At 46.9% G+C, this 14,273-nt stretch overlaps 3 protein-coding genes across 9 annotated transcripts in view; 1 reads left to right on the forward strand and 2 right to left on the reverse strand.

Moving 5' to 3' along the window:
- MAD1L1 (mitotic arrest deficient 1 like 1) overlaps positions 1-6,512 on the reverse strand; it is a 346,645-nt gene extending 340,133 nt beyond the window's left edge. The window contains exons 1-7 of one of the 5 annotated variants that reach the window (XM_040079071.2): positions 6,403-6,505; positions 6,094-6,303; positions 5,141-5,294; positions 3,758-3,898; positions 1,867-2,046; positions 1,363-1,487; positions 577-658 (exon numbers count right to left, since the gene is read on the reverse strand). In XM_040079071.2, coding sequence (XP_039935005.1) covers positions 577-658; positions 1,363-1,487; positions 1,867-2,046; positions 3,758-3,898; positions 5,141-5,290 — 678 coding nt within the window. In that variant the 5' untranslated portion in view covers positions 5,291-5,294; positions 6,094-6,303; positions 6,403-6,505. Of the gene's footprint in view, positions 1-576; positions 659-1,362; positions 1,488-1,866; positions 2,047-3,516; positions 3,662-3,757; positions 3,899-5,140; positions 5,295-6,093; positions 6,304-6,402 lie in introns of those variants that run through there. The other 4 variants (XM_040079072.1, XM_040079074.2, XM_040079070.2 and 1 more) reach the window with 4 other exon arrangements.
- A 744-nt stretch (positions 6,513-7,256) lies between these two features.
- Positions 7,257-9,625, reverse strand: MRM2 (mitochondrial rRNA methyltransferase 2). 3 transcript variants are annotated; one of them, XM_040079209.2, is made up of 3 exons: positions 9,577-9,625; positions 8,643-8,914; positions 7,257-7,928 (listed from the first exon to the last, which is right to left on the reverse strand). In XM_040079209.2, the coding sequence occupies exons 1-3, from the start codon at positions 9,612-9,614 to the stop codon at positions 7,504-7,506; spliced, it is 735 nt and encodes a 244-aa protein (XP_039935143.1). In that variant the 5' UTR covers positions 9,615-9,625; the 3' UTR covers positions 7,257-7,503. The 3 variants fall into 3 exon arrangements, with proteins under 3 accessions (XP_039935143.1, XP_039935144.1, XP_039935145.1); XM_040079210.1 differs by having other exon boundaries at positions 9,477-9,603; XM_040079211.1 differs by lacking the exon at positions 9,577-9,625 and adding an exon at positions 9,192-9,562.
- Positions 9,626-9,725: 100 nt separating this feature from the next.
- NUDT1 (nudix hydrolase 1) lies at positions 9,726-14,232 on the forward strand. The gene is made up of 4 exons (XM_040079230.1): positions 9,726-9,826; positions 10,381-10,537; positions 13,365-13,510; positions 13,726-14,232. Exons 2-4 carry the CDS (start codon positions 10,386-10,388, stop codon positions 13,896-13,898), a joined length of 471 nt encoding a protein of 156 aa, XP_039935164.1. The 5' UTR covers positions 9,726-9,826; positions 10,381-10,385; the 3' UTR covers positions 13,899-14,232.
- Positions 14,233-14,273: the final 41 nt, after the last annotated feature.

The following is a 14,273-nucleotide window of genomic DNA, read 5'->3' on the forward strand; positions in this document are numbered from 1 at the left end:
ACTGCTCAAACCAAACTCTCCTCATCTACCTCTGCCAGGAAGACAAGACAAGTTAAAAAGACAGACTCTCAGCAACCTATGTGCTCAAAAAAGCATCTCTATAATGACATTTAACTTAGCATAGTTTTGAAAGCTTTACAAGGAATTGCACTTTCTAAATACAACTGCAGAGGAAGGATTTTCTGGGAAGCAGAAAATAACTGTAGCTGCTGGGCTCATCACACACCATTTGAAAAAAAATCACTCTAGAAGCAATCTTTTGCACAGTAAATTTGTCCTGTGGCACAAGACCAAAAAGAGCATTCCTCCAGAGCAGTTCATAAGGATATAAATCACCTTTCTACAGAGAAAGCATGCTTAATTTCAACCAATTGATACAACAAAGAAAGTGTCATGTTACAGCTAATTGTAGATAGCCACCCAAGCTCAACTCTTGCCAGCAACCAACTCAGGTACTCATATGACAAACTAACCTTTTACTTCTGCAACAGCCCAGTTTTTCACAAAACCAGTGTTCTGTTCTTCCACGGAAAGAATTAAAATCTAAAGCTTTATATAGGTCACAAAGTTTCTTACCTTAACCTTCTGTTCATATTCTGCCAGCAAGGACTGGCTTGCTTGCAGTGTCTGGATTTGCTGACTTGCTTCCTGCCATTTTCTGGAAAGTGAAGACACATGAGGCATTTTGAGCACCGAGAAATCAGGCCCCAGAAACAACCCACCTGCAGAAGTGTCTGACCCACAGAGTCAAAGAGCACTAACAAAGTAAATGTTACTCTTATGTAACATTTTCTCTTTCAGTCTCACACTCACATCAGCTCCCCCTAATTTAGAAACAAAAATATCCATTCATTTTAATAAAAAGAAGCATATTGAGAAAAAATGCTAAAAAAAATCAAGCCACTTTAATTCTGAAAACAACAAATATATACTCAGAGTAAAGAGAACCTCACAACTTTGAAACTGAAGAGCTCAAGTTAGTAAACAAAGAAAAATACACTCGTAACTTTCAATTACCCGTACTTCACTGTGATTTAAGGTTTGATATTTTTGTTCTGCTCAGTCCATAAAGTTCAGATCAGCCCTTCCCACCCATGTGCCTTCTGTTAACTCTCCACCAGGAACACGAAACATCACTGAGATTTAAAGCTCAGGTTGGTGGGTCTTTTTCCTCAAGGTACAATTAAAATTGCACCTCAGAGCTGGTTTCAAACAACGGTTCTAACCTGCACACCCAGATCAAAGAACCCCTTTGAAGAGCAGAAATCAAACGCCGTTGCAAGTTTTCTGAGTGATGACAGCTGCACAAGACTGAAGTTCTGTTTGCCTTTTTCTCCCTACAGTCATTCATCCCTTGCTTACTTTTTTTCAACATCCAGCTGCTCCATCAGCTCCTGCTTCTGAGAGTCTTGGCTTGTCATCTGCATCTCTTGGTTCATTATATTCCATTGCATCTCTGATATTTTCCCTTTCAATACAGTGATTGTCTGAATTAATGGGAAAAAAAAAAGTATTAACATGCAAGGCTGACTCTCCTGACTTCCCTGAACACTTTCCCATATTATCTCCTCCATCACTGTCCCTTTCTTCACACTTCTGAATCCAGATGCTGGATGTTGCCTCACACTTTTTTTCTCCTTCTCCATATATCTCTTCTCCTTCTGACCTACTCATGTCTGGGTTTGGTCTGTTTCTAAATTTTGACAGAAAAAACATACACCAGGGTTTATTCATCTTCAGGTGATGAACACAATGTTCCAGTTATTTTGTTTAAAGGTTTTTTTAATCAAAAAGGTCATTTTCAAGTCACAAGAACTGCAAAGTCACCTGAAGCTATGGATGGATTAAAAATTACTCTGTTCTTACTTCATTAGCTTCAGCTAATTTGCTCTCCTTCTCTTGTAGCTTCTTACTCATTGTCTCCATGCTCTTCTTGTAAGATTTGTTCATCTCCATTTGTTCTTTCAGTTTATTTTCAGCCTCTGTTTCCCTTTCCTGGTACTGCTTTATGCGCGTGAGCAGCTCCTGGTTACGGTCAGCCTCTCGCTGGCCGAGGGAAAAAACACAAAGAGACTTAAGAAGAAAGCAGCAGAAAGGTGAAGCCATTTTTTCCTTCTTTTGTCCCCATTCCTCATTACCATGGTCACCAATGGTAACTGCTTCATCATAAAGCAAAGTTACTCAGATCACAGCTTTAACCTAGCAAAGACAAAAATCTTATCAGCAGCAACTCAACGGAATTACCCAAGGAATTAACCAGGGAAATGGAGTTGGAAAATTAAGAGACCACCTCTTCCAAGTATCTTATACTAAGACATGACTATGAGAATACAGATGTGGCTTCACAGATTCCACTGCACACTCTCCATCAGATCAAATTTGAAAACATTCAATCTCCAATTTAAAGCTGACCCGTGCACAGCAAATTGACTTTCAGAAACTCAGACCTCAATACCTGAGTTAAGAAGACAAACTTCCCTCTGCAACTTCTGGAATTGAGGCCATTTAAAAGAAAATATTATCAACTAATCCAATGAATATTTTTGCAGTCTGATAACCTTTCATATACCATTTCAGTTTATTCCTACCACAAATTGATACTTATTGAAAAAACGCATAGTAAATTGCTTAGCTAATTAAAGCAACTGGAGACACGGATTTGCATAGTAACCAAGGATTATGCAAAGCAATGTGAGGTTGCTAAAATCTTTATCCACGTGACTTGGAAAAACACAGAATCTGAGCAGGGTAATTACCACAGTGCTGGATTAATGCTGCTCCCTTTTTTTGTACCAGTATTTCAAGGGTTTCTGTGACTGACTCAGCTACATTCCAGTTTGAACTCTTCCTGGCTTAATCCCACATCACCTGACTTCAGAGGAAAGAGGAATTTAGTCACTGACTCCCTATTTCACAACCACACACTAAATCTGTCACCCTCATAAAATACAACAAAACGTACTTATTATTTTTTATAGATTTCTTTTTCAATAATCACCCACACAGAAGACTTCTATTATGCTACAAAAGCCACTGATCCACAGCTTATTTCAGTAACATCGCTAAGCAAACATATGTGGGAAGAAAAGCAGAACCCAATAAAAGCTATTAGTCCCTGAGTGAGGCTCACTGTTTTATCAGTGCAGGCTCTCTTGCGTGACACTGCACGGCTGGCACTGCTGCCATTCCAATTAATTACAGTCACACAAACCAAACGCTTGCAATTGTGCCAGCAGAAGTTTAAACTCCTCTAGGAGAAAAATGATTAAATACTTCTGGGAGAAACTAATAACAAATCCCTTTTGTTACTGTAATCCATGACAACTTCAGTGGTAAGCTAACAGAATCCAGTGATCAGATCATCAGTCTGTGAACCTAACGAGGCTTCAAGTTCACACTCTTGTGCACATCAGCAAGTTAATGCAGTGCACTGGGAGCAGTTCTGTAGATGTGTTGGTGCTGGCAGCTTGACACCCACACCTGCAGTAAATGCAAACACAGTAAATGCAGACTCACTGAAGTCCTGCTCTGAAGACAGGGTCCATTAGCAGCTGAAGAACACCAGGCTTGTTCCTAGAGTGCACCTTTCAGTTTCGTTTCACCCCCAAAAAAGAGTAACTATACACATTCTGAGACAGACCACTGCAAACCAAAGCACATCCCTGAACCGAACCAGACCAAACCGCTGATGTAAATGCTCTCCATGTGTTCTGGCTCAGGCCAATGCTCCCAAGCCACGTGCAGACATCCCACTCACCTCATAGTTCCTGGCATTGGTATTAGCTGCCTTCTCCAGCTCGATGCGAGCTCGTTTGTGGCTCAGCTCCATCTGCATCTTCTCCCGTTCCACCTGCAGCAGCTGGGATTTGGAGTGGATCTGCCCAGCTTGCTCCTCCAGCTGGTCAGTTCATGTGTGAAAAGGGACATGGCACACCATTAACAGCACATCCTGCCCTGTACTGCTCAGCTGACATTAACTTGCCATTTTACAAACTACCATCAAATTTGTGGTACCTCTCACACCAGCTGCAGATTGGGAAACTAAGAGTTCAACTCCACACTCAGAAACCCACATCAAACCAAGGTGAACTGGAAAGAAATTAATTCCTGGTTCTTAAGTCAGCATTTCTCAATCTCTAGATGTAGTCTGACAAAATCTACCTCTCTATCCAAAAAGCTAATTATGAACTCCCCAAGTCTAAAAAGCACAATTATGCTCCCAATAAAGCGTAACTGCTGAGCAAAATAACATGTTTTTCTACAACCTCTACAACATTACACTTCGTTTTTTCCTTCAAATTACCTGAGAGCACAGACAATACTAACAGAATTGCTCACATTCTGCTGATGTACATCCAACACACACAGTCAATGGAGACTCTAACCAGAGAAAGCCTCCTGCAACTACTGCTGCCCCCAGAGATGGAACACAGACAGAAGAAAAAGCTTAAATGTTTGTCGACATTCCAAGTGCAAAGCAGATTTACATTTAAGAAAAAAGCAAACTTATTTTGTACTTAGGGGCTGAAATAGAAATTTTATTAAGATACAGAATAGAGAAATTTCATCTCAGCCTAATAAACAGTCCCTGGGATCTAAGATGTCAATTTACTTTATACTTTATGAGCCTGAAGCAGCTAAGGAAAAAAAAAAAAGTAAATAATCCAGGTGGATAAGAAAGCACAACTGGTTTGCATATCAAAGCCACAGCTCAGTGCAAGTCTCCTGGATGTGTCCAGGCACAGAAGCCTTTAAATTCTGAATAAAGGTAACAAAATGTCTTACTAGAAAAATGCTAAGATATAAAACTCCTTTGTTCAGCAATATGAAAACAACACACTATTTAATTTCCTGAGCTGGGACAGCTATACCTAGCAGGGAATAAATTCAAAGGATGTTTCTTAAACTTTTACAAAAGAGAAATAAATCTGTCTGAAACTGTAAAACAAAATTAAATATGTTCTGGAAAAGATTCTGCAATAGTGACAGCAAGCTCCCTTTATTGAGTTTGTGTCAATTTCACGTCAGTTTCGGAAAGAATGGTCAGAACTGAATGAAATTCCCTGCTCCTGGAATCAAAAGGAGCACAGGACCAGACTGAAGTGATACTGCAGGAACCAGCAAGATGAGGACTCCTCACCTGCATCCTCTGCTGGTACTGCATCTGTAAGGAGCTTTGAGATGATCCTGGTGTAGCCAGCCCAGACACCCCCTCCATACGCTGTGAAATGAAGTTGTTGAGGGATCTCAGGGTGGAGAAGACAGTGGTGTTATTTTCCAAGTCCTCCATGGTTCTGGAAATGGACAGAAAGTCATCAGCAAAACACTGAGAGCAAACTGCTCTGCTAAAGAGGGATCCATCACTGCCCTGAGGAAACAATGAACACAGGGTCTTCCAATTTACAGGGTAAAATCAATCTGCAAATCACTGCTGATACACAGAAAACATGACCCCACCCAGGCTGAAGCTGTAATTTTCTCTGAAACGAGAAAAAGATGCAAGACAGCCTTTTCTTCTCTGACCAATCCAAACTCATTGTTCTTCCCCCTAATTTTTGAAGCTGATGGGAGCAGAACTAACTCCAGAGCAGCACCAAACCCTTCCTGCTACACTTGTTTCTGATTTCCCAGAAGCACTTTGAACTCTGATTTCCAACAAGAAGTTTTCCCAAGTCCACTGATCACTTCTACAGGTGAAACTGCCTCTCATTATATGAATAATGAGATGCAGCTCTTCCTTCCAGTTCAGAAGGATACTAACTAAAAGGCCAAAGAGAAATCAAATCTGGAGCTCAGAAAAGCCTGGAAGGTTTCCCAGGAGATTTCAGGAAGCCTTAGGTGAGTCCCTCCAGTGACTGCACGCTCCATAAATCCCCAGAAACATCGGAAAATATCCAGGACCAGGAAAGGCAGCCACAATATCTACATGGCTTGTACTACAGGGACTGGGGGCTGCCGCCGGGCTCCTGCACTCTCGGGGTTACACAGTAGATATTGTTTGGAGTTACAGCATCACGAGGAGGAGGCGTAAGAGCGGCGCAGAAGCAACAGATCTGCCAAAACCCAAACTGTGCACTGGAGTACCAAACGCACCTGCCGACAGGTAGCTCCAGCAAGCCCGCTCTCAAACCTGCTAACAATTAGGACAACACTTAGGCGTGTGACCCGGTCCGATTCAGAAACCCCCGTGGCCAGGGCTCCCTCGGGGCACGCAGGGACCCGCGGCGAGCAGCGAACACCCAGAGCGGCCGCGGCGGGCACGGGGCAGCTCCGGGCAGCGAGGGGTTCATCCGCACGACTCCCCTGGAGGAAGAGCAGGGTGGAGTGGGCCGGGCGCGGCAGGAGCCCCCCATTCTCTGTCCTTTCCCCCCGTCCCTGCCCCTTCCCCCGTCCCTCCCTCACCGCTCGGCGCCGCGCGCCCCGCTTGGATCTCCCTCCTCGCCCCGGCCACGGGACCTCGCGGGAACTCCGCGCCCGCCTCTCGCGAGAACTGCCGCACCGGCAGCCGTAACGGTGGCGATATGCGCGCAGCACTCCGCGCGTTACCGTAATCACCCGACAAGGTGGGACGACGCTTGGAGCTCCGCCCGCCCCTCCCAAAAACCGCCCCGCGTCCTCCTGCTCCGGCAGGCATCTCGTCAGCAGCCCCAAATGAGCTGCTGATGGTGAGAAAGGCCTGGGAGTCATAAAAACAGCCTCTCATATAACTCATGCCACAGTCAGCCTGATAAAAGCACTATTTAATATAAAATTTGTCACTTTCAGATAAGGCGACAGCCAAATTTATTTGTGCAAACAGATTTCCAGCAATTCAGTCATTCTCGCTGCCGGGGTCTTAGGAACATCATGTCTTTTTTGCCTGAGAAACACCATTGGTCACACCTAAAAAGCACTGGGGAGGTGATCTGCATAGCCATGACCCCGTCCCACTGCCAGTGACTGGATTTACGAGTGCCAGGAAGCAGCAAATCCAAAATATAACCTGTGTCTGTAGGAGAGGCAGCAGAGCAATGGGGCAGAACATTCCCAAGGCAGCCGTGCCTCTCACATGGCTGTTACACATCCCGCAGGAGGATGCAGATCCTGATGTGCACAGACACATTTTCCATTTTTACCTGTGCTAATGAATCGCACCAGCTTCTAAAAGGCACCAAACCAGCTCAAACTCCCTTCTGCTGCTCCCTCACGGTCTAACAACCTTTATGGTCAGCCTCACGTATGACGGCAGTAACAGTGCAATGATTTTCAGGCACCCATTAAAAACTCATCTAATCAGCATTTTATTTTCATTTCCATTACTCCAGCCCCAGAGGTTGCCTTTCAGATTACTCCACTCCATTCCCAACCATTTTGTCCACAAGTATTTGAAAAGCCTGATGGACTTTGAGAAGAGCAGCAAATTTTCCCAGGGTCTTAATGGTGGGATTTTGGTGGGATTTTCCTTTAAACACGCACTAAGTTGAGATTTCCAATCAGTGTCAGAGAATCTGCAGTTCTTGACTTTCATTTCCCTCTGTACAGCCTTGCCAAGTAATAAGATTCTGCAGAGTCCTTCCGGCTGGCCTGAGGCTTTATAGTTCTCACATCCTGGAACTGCTCCTTCAGTCTGTTTTGCAGAACACGGGCCTCGGATCCATCCCAGAATTTACAGAGCATCGTTCCTTTGGGCTTTAAAATGCTTTGGGAGACATCCAGAAGGCCCAAACACAGATTGATCAGCTTCTGATGATCCAGTTCTTTAATGCCCGTGGCGTTGGGTGCCATGTCACTCAGGATGATATCTGCCTGCCCTAAGGGAAGCAGGCTCTGGATCGCCCTCAGTGTGCTGGGGTCTGCAATGTCAGCCTCCGACAGGAAAACCGCTCCTTCCAGAGGAGAAATCCGCAGCAGGTCAACGCCAAGCACGAAGCCCCGAGGGACAGCGGAATCTGTGAGGATGAATGATACAGGGAACACTCAGAGTGGCTGCAAAAACCTGCACATGCACGCTCTGTGCCAGGCAACAGACAAAACCCACCACCTGCCACGGCTGCCTTCTCGTCCCCTGGCAGTTTGCTGGGTGCATCTGGATGGAGGCTTTGCCACAAGCTCATCCATTCAAAACATAAAAACTCAGCTACTTTGGACAGACAAGGAGGATTTTTCTTGGTTTTCTGCTTCTCTTTCAAGGCTGACAGTCCAGAAATCCTGGACAATGGTGCAGATGATAACACCTCATTTTGTAAACATCAGTGGTTTCACCAACATAAACCATGCACAGCAGTTGCTTCCATTTTTCGAGAAGGGAAATAATATTTCAAATAAGCCAAGGTAATTGCTGGAGGTCACAATCACACAAATTTCAGAACTGGATGAAGGGATCTTCCCCTCAACAGCTAATCAGGTCACTAGCACCACACAGTATGTTTTATTCCATAAACACAATTTCTCTATATGAAGATTTACTAGGCTCACTCCTTCATGTTTTTATCAGGGGCTCTGGCACTTGCCAATGACCCATGTCCCCTCCCCATACTGTTACCATCATAACATTTCCTTGATCTCGCAGTATTTTGATTTAGATTCCACAGTATTTCACAGATCTCTCACACACTTCAAGAGGGGTATCATCCCAATCTCGCCTGTCAAACAATTGCACTTACCAGTACCTAAGGCATTGACCCTCTCTACAGCAACCTGGCTCCAAGCACCAGGTGCTGCTCCACAGTCAAGAACAGAAAGTCCTGGACGAAGAACACGAAGCTTGTCATCAATTTCCAGCAACTTGAAGGCACTTCGACAACGGTAATGCTGCTGCTTCGATGCCTTGACAAAGGGATCCTTCAAGTGCCTCTCCAACCACCTCTGCTCCGTTCCAGTTTTCCTCAGAAACTTCACCGTTGTGTGCAGGCATCTGTTCATCCAAAGCCAACAACTGCCAGGAAGAGAGGCAAGTCAACCCTTCAGTAAATAACCACTCTGTGTTCAGAAGTCTCTACAGGAATTCAATCCAGGCACTACAGGCAGCCCAGGGAAGGTGTGGAGTCTCCCTGTGGGGAGACATTCAAAATAAAGCTGGACATGTTCCTACGTCACCTGCTCCAGGTGACCCTGCCTTGGCAGGGTCATCGAGCTAGATGTCTCCAAAGGTCTCTTCCAACTCAGACCATTCTATGATTCTAAAAAGCGCCCAAATTTGAGATTTCTGGCACCTTTACTTGTCAGGTCCTATCACAACAGCAGGGACGTATTTTGGATGAGGCCTCCTTTGTTATCCTGAGCTAAGGGGAGAAAGAGATCCTACTCCAGCTTCTGCTCTGCTGTTTTTAGGACACGACATGGCAGAGTGATCCCAGCACGGTCCTGTGCTGCCTCAGCGGGGCCGGTGGCCTCCCCTCGGAGGAACGGAGGGATGCCCGAGCTCCTACAAGCTCCTGAGCCATCAAGAGCCGCGGGCGGAACGGCCGCAGGGCATTAACCTAAACTCCCAAACGCACATTAACCCGTTCCCGAGGGAAACTCCAGGCGCCGGCACTAACGACACCCCACCATCCCCCGCCTGGGCGCCGGAATCGCCTCAGCCGCCGCGGCACGCACCGGCCCCCGGCAATGGCGGCTCCCCCCGCGCCCGCCATGGCCGCCTCAGCCCGCCCCGGCCCCCCTCGGCCCGCCCCGGCCCGCCCCGGCCCGCCCCGGCCCGCCCCGGCCCGCCCCGGCCCGCCCCGGCCCGCCCCGGCCCGCCTCCCCTCACGGCGAACGCGGGCGGGGCGGCGGCGGCGCGGGAAGAGCGGGGACGGGCTCAGGGTGACACCGAGGCCGGCGGGAAAGCTGCGAGTGTGGGGCTGAGGTGCGCGGGGACAGGGATGGGAGTGCAGGGGGGTCAGGGGTTGGGGTGGGGGATCAGCGATTTGGGGAAGGGGCGCTGGGAGTCAGGGATTCGGGGAGGGGATGTTGAGGGTGATAAGGGATCAGGGAGGGAGTTTTAGGAGGAGCAGGGATTCAGGGAGAGCGGATCGGAGATTTGGGGAGGGGTTTCTGGGCGCTCAGGGACGCGGGGAAGGGGTGTTGAGGATGGTCAGGCAGACTGGGGGGACAGGGATTTGCGGAGGGGATCAGAGATTTGGGGAAGGGATTCTGGGAGTCAGGGATTCCGGGAGAGGGTGTTAAGGACATGGGGGGTCAGGATTCGGGGAGGGGGTTTTGGGGAAACAAGGATTTGGGAAGGCGGGCGGTAGAGAAGTAGGTATTGGGAGAGGTACTGGGGGACCAGGGTTTAGGAACCGGGCATTGGGGAGGGGTGCTGGGGGTTTGGGGGCTGAGGGGCTCCATGTACCCTCCGGGTCCCCTCCCAAGGGTGCCGGGAACCCTTGGCACAGCGTGCCCGTCTCGTCCCTCACCCAGGAGCCATGCACACGTCCAGACTCTTCACCCTCGTCCTGGTGGTGCAGCCGTCCCGTGTTCTCCTGGGCATGAAGAAGCGCGGGTTCGGCGCCGGGCTGTGGAACGGCTTCGGGGGAAAGGTGCAGCCCGGGGAGAGCATCGAGGAGGCTGCCCGCAGGTGAGGGCTGGGCCGGCGCCGCGGGACAGGGATGGGAGCACAGGAGAGGGTATTGGACCATCGGCAGTGGGCTGCAGGTGAAGGCACCACGGCTCATCTGGTCAGTGACACCTTTGTGTTACCCACCGGTCCAGTCGTGACCCACCTGCTCCACAAGTGATGAGGGATCATCCACATGTACAGAGAAACAGGATTGCTCCCCCTTTGTCATCTGCAAATCTTAAACTCTCATCCAGTCTGTGAGCAACTGGAACTTCTTGTGTCCTCTCTCCCATCTCCTGGACTCTGATCTAAACTGAGAATGAGTGCGTGGTGGGTGGAGGTTCTTGCACTCTGAAGAGAGGTGCAGGGTTTAATTTTGGCTATATAGAAGAATTACAGCTAATTTAATTTAAATAATTAGCCAAACTGCTTATTATTTGATTTTATGGTGACATTTTTAAGTGCTAATGCTGAGTTGCAGAATCGAATTTCATCAGTAAAAAGGCACGGTGTCATTTTTAAACCTTTTAGTACTGATTTGTTGTAGTTCTTTCATCTATCTGGTCATTAAAATGAAGCAGCAGATCACAGCTGAATTGGTAAACTCCTCTTAAAATTAGGTGCCTTGTTCTTCACATGAACGTTGCTGATACAAAGCCACGCTTTGCCATCTCCTCTGTTTGTGATGTGTGCCCAGAGCTGCCCTTGCACCTGCAGGAAGATCAATGGCGGTGTGCTCAGCTGGTTCCCAACAGCTTCTGCCCTCAACAGCCTCCTCAGCTGTGCCAGCACAACGGCCCGGGCTCTGTGGTGAGCTGGGCCTGGGGACAGAAGGGTCTCTGTGCAGATGTGCTCCCAGCAGCACATGGCCTTAACATACCCCACACTTCATCATGGCTTTTTGTATAATTACCATCTCTGAGCAGAGGGAGGGACGTAAGTTTTGTCACTTAACATTTGCTAGTCTTACCTGCCACCAGCTGTGGGGTGAATCTAATGGTTTCATGTAGCATTTGATCTCCTTGGTGTGTTTACCTGTGCTGGCCCCGAGTTTGACACCAGAACTTCTGTTCACACAAGATGTCAAGTGCTAACATTTTCCCCAATCCAAATGCAATGTGCCACAGCACAACCAGCACCTGCTGCTGGGGACTGTCCCCATCCCTTCTCCTGCAGCTTGCTTGCAATGACACAACCAATCCCTGCTGAGGTCAGCTGGGCAGGAAGCTGTCCCCAGGGCCAGGAACAGCTGGACACACTGGCCACCTTGCTGGCTGGAGCACTGCTGGTGCAGTGCTGCCTCAGGGCACAGCTCTGCTGCAGGAAGCATCACACAGTCCAAATCAAACTCCCCTTGCACCACTTCCACTCTGCACTGGGAATTGATATCTGAGCTTGTGCTTCCACATTGCTCTGTCTCAGCGGGGCTGGCAGAGGCAGCAGGTGTGAAGTGTCCTGTCAGCACAGGTAGTTAAATATTAAGCCAAAACATGAACAAAAGTCCCCAGTACCAGGAAGATTCTCATCTTCTGCTGGGTACAGCACATTCCCATGAGCACCTGGGCAGCTCTGTGGCACATCTTGTAAGGGGAGCATTTAGTCAATGAGTTATTTCTAGTTTGCCACCTGTAATGTTTCCACTTGCTACAGACAGAGCCAAGCAGCGGATGGATAAATTGCCTGGAGAACTGTAGCAGTGTAGTACTTTGTTGTTCAATTATCAGTGCCTGTTGAAGGAGGCTTTTAGAGTCACTGCTGGAAAACTGCCTCTATTTTAGACATAGATAGCTTCTCAAAAGCTAAACTAAAATTAGCCAAGACATTAAGCTGAAGTATAATTTTGAAAGATGGGATCCATGAAATCAATGCCAAAGAAAACTGGAGCCTTAGAATCATTTCCATTACATTTTAAAATTGTTGTTGCTGCCAAATAGACAACCACATTAATTATTAACCATAACTAAAGATACATGGTTTCAGAGTATTCCTTATTTTTGTGCATTAGAAAAACCATGACTAACTTCAAGCTCTGCTGCTTCTGTTAGAGGGAGGTAAAATTAAAAAAAAAAAAAAAAAAATCTGAACACAGAGCATAGAGAGGAAATAATTGAGTGTGCTTCAAGTAGCTGTGCATGGTGGCGTGTGGAAAAGAGCTGGCACAGCTCTCCAAGTGCTCTTAAGTCTTGCCTTCTGGCCTCTCATTATGCTCAATGTGCTTCCAAGGAGAGGAAAGGCACAGTTTCAACAATTTATTTTTTTTTTATGCTGCATTTGAATGGGAATCAGAATTCTTAACCTTCTGTGTGCAAATTATGTTATGGAGTGTGTAATTTAAGTAAGCTTCAGTTTGCCTCATTAGTGGCTGATTGTGTAACAAGTATAGATATTTTTTCTGGTGTTCATGACGTGCTTCTCCACAGTTCTAAAAGATTTAAGTTGAAGTTGGCAAAGCCTTTTGCCCATCTAAATGAAATGTATCTTGGAGCTCTGAAGCCACACCCAGCTACAGTCACATGACTTCACACACCCACTTCTAGCTTACCTCAAGAAGACCTGCATGTTGCAAGGGCTAAATTATACTAAATGATCAATTTTCCTGACTCTTTCCCTTCCAACATAAGACTGTTTTCCTGCCAGGCTCAGGAGCATGAAATAACACACGATCCCACCTGACCTGCTCCACTGTGGTGCTGTAGCCTCGTGGCTTGGTGCAGGTCAGAAGCCTGCTCTGTTGTACCGTAAGAGCTTTCACCTTTGGTTCACTGGAAGGGTTTTGAATGTCTAATGACTGCATTTCTGCCCTCCCAATGCTCACTTTCATTTAAGAAGTCTTTTTCTTGTGCAGGGAGCTCCTGGAGGAGAGTGGACTGACTGTGGACACCTTGCAGAAGATGGGCCAGATCACATTTGAATTTGTCGGCAACTCTGAACTCATGGACGTTCACATTTTCCGGGCAGATCACTTTCATGGAGAACCAACAGAAAGTGAGGGTAGGTGGCTGGTGTGGGGAAAGGAAGGATGTGTGTGTACTCTTCTGAGACAGCGTTGCCCTTATGAAATGGAGAACTATTCATGCTAAAATGCCTCCCAGAAGGAAGGCAGCTGGCCTCTAGAGGGAAGCTGCTTGTTGACCAATATTAACAGTGTAGGCAGCAAAAATCCATGAGAAAGTCCCATGCAAAGTTCTTTTGTTTTCTGCCACCAGAAATGCGGCCCCAGTGGTTTCGGCTGGACGAGGTGCCATTCCATCGCATGTGGCCCGACGACAGCTATTGGTTTCCCCTGGTGCTTCAGAGAAAGTTGTTTCGTGGCTATTTTAAGTTCCAGGGACAAGACACCATCCTGGAGCACAGCCTAAAAGAAGTGGAGGAAGTTTAAGAAAGCAGAAGCATTCACCCCATGTGCTACTGCCCACATTGGGCTACAGCATCCTGAGTATGACTTATGAGGGTCTCCTTGCTCAGCTCTCCAGAAAATGAGACTTATTTTCCAGGTCGCTGCAAAGTAAGGAAAGTTAAGGGGGTTTCTTCGAGCAGAAATTAAAGTAACAAGATTTTCCCTGCTGTGAAGTCCCTGGCTGTGGTAGGCTTTAGTGGTTATGTGATCACAACTATTAAAAACTTAAGTGTTAACTCTTTTAGTGGCTTAAGCTTTTCCCTCATGGGTGGATTTTATTTTTATCATTATTAAAAATACTTTTTTAGTAAAAGCATGTGCTGTTCTGTTGTAATGATGCTGTGAAAGCCTTTTGAA

The sequence above is a fragment of the Hirundo rustica genome, chromosome 15 (genome assembly GCF_015227805.2).
Source record: "Hirundo rustica isolate bHirRus1 chromosome 15, bHirRus1.pri.v3, whole genome shotgun sequence".
Taxonomy (NCBI): Eukaryota; Metazoa; Chordata; class Aves; order Passeriformes; family Hirundinidae; genus Hirundo; species Hirundo rustica.

Bases quoted from the DNA above. Each gene is read 5' to 3' on its own strand.
- NUDT1 (XM_040079230.1), top strand. From the start codon at position 10,386: ATGCACACGTCCAGACTCTTCACCCTCGTCCTGGTGGTGCAGCCGTCC. The intron at 10,538-13,364 runs GTGAGGGCTGGG...TTTCTTGTGCAG, and splicing joins ATCGAGGAGGCTGCCCGCAG to GGAGCTCCTGGAGGAGAGTG. The intron at 13,511-13,725 runs GTAGGTGGCTGG...TTCTGCCACCAG, and splicing joins AGAACCAACAGAAAGTGAGG to AAATGCGGCCCCAGTGGTTT.
- MRM2 (XM_040079209.2), bottom strand. From the start codon at position 9,614: ATGGCGGGCGCGGGGGGAGCCGCCATTGCCGGGGGCCG. The intron at 8,915-9,576 runs GTGCGTGCCGCG...TCTTCCTGGCAG, and splicing joins GCCGCCATTGCCGGGGGCCG to TTGTTGGCTTTGGATGAACA. The intron at 7,929-8,642 runs GTAAGTGCAATT...TCATCCTCACAG, and splicing joins GGTCAATGCCTTAGGTACTG to ATTCCGCTGTCCCTCGGGGC.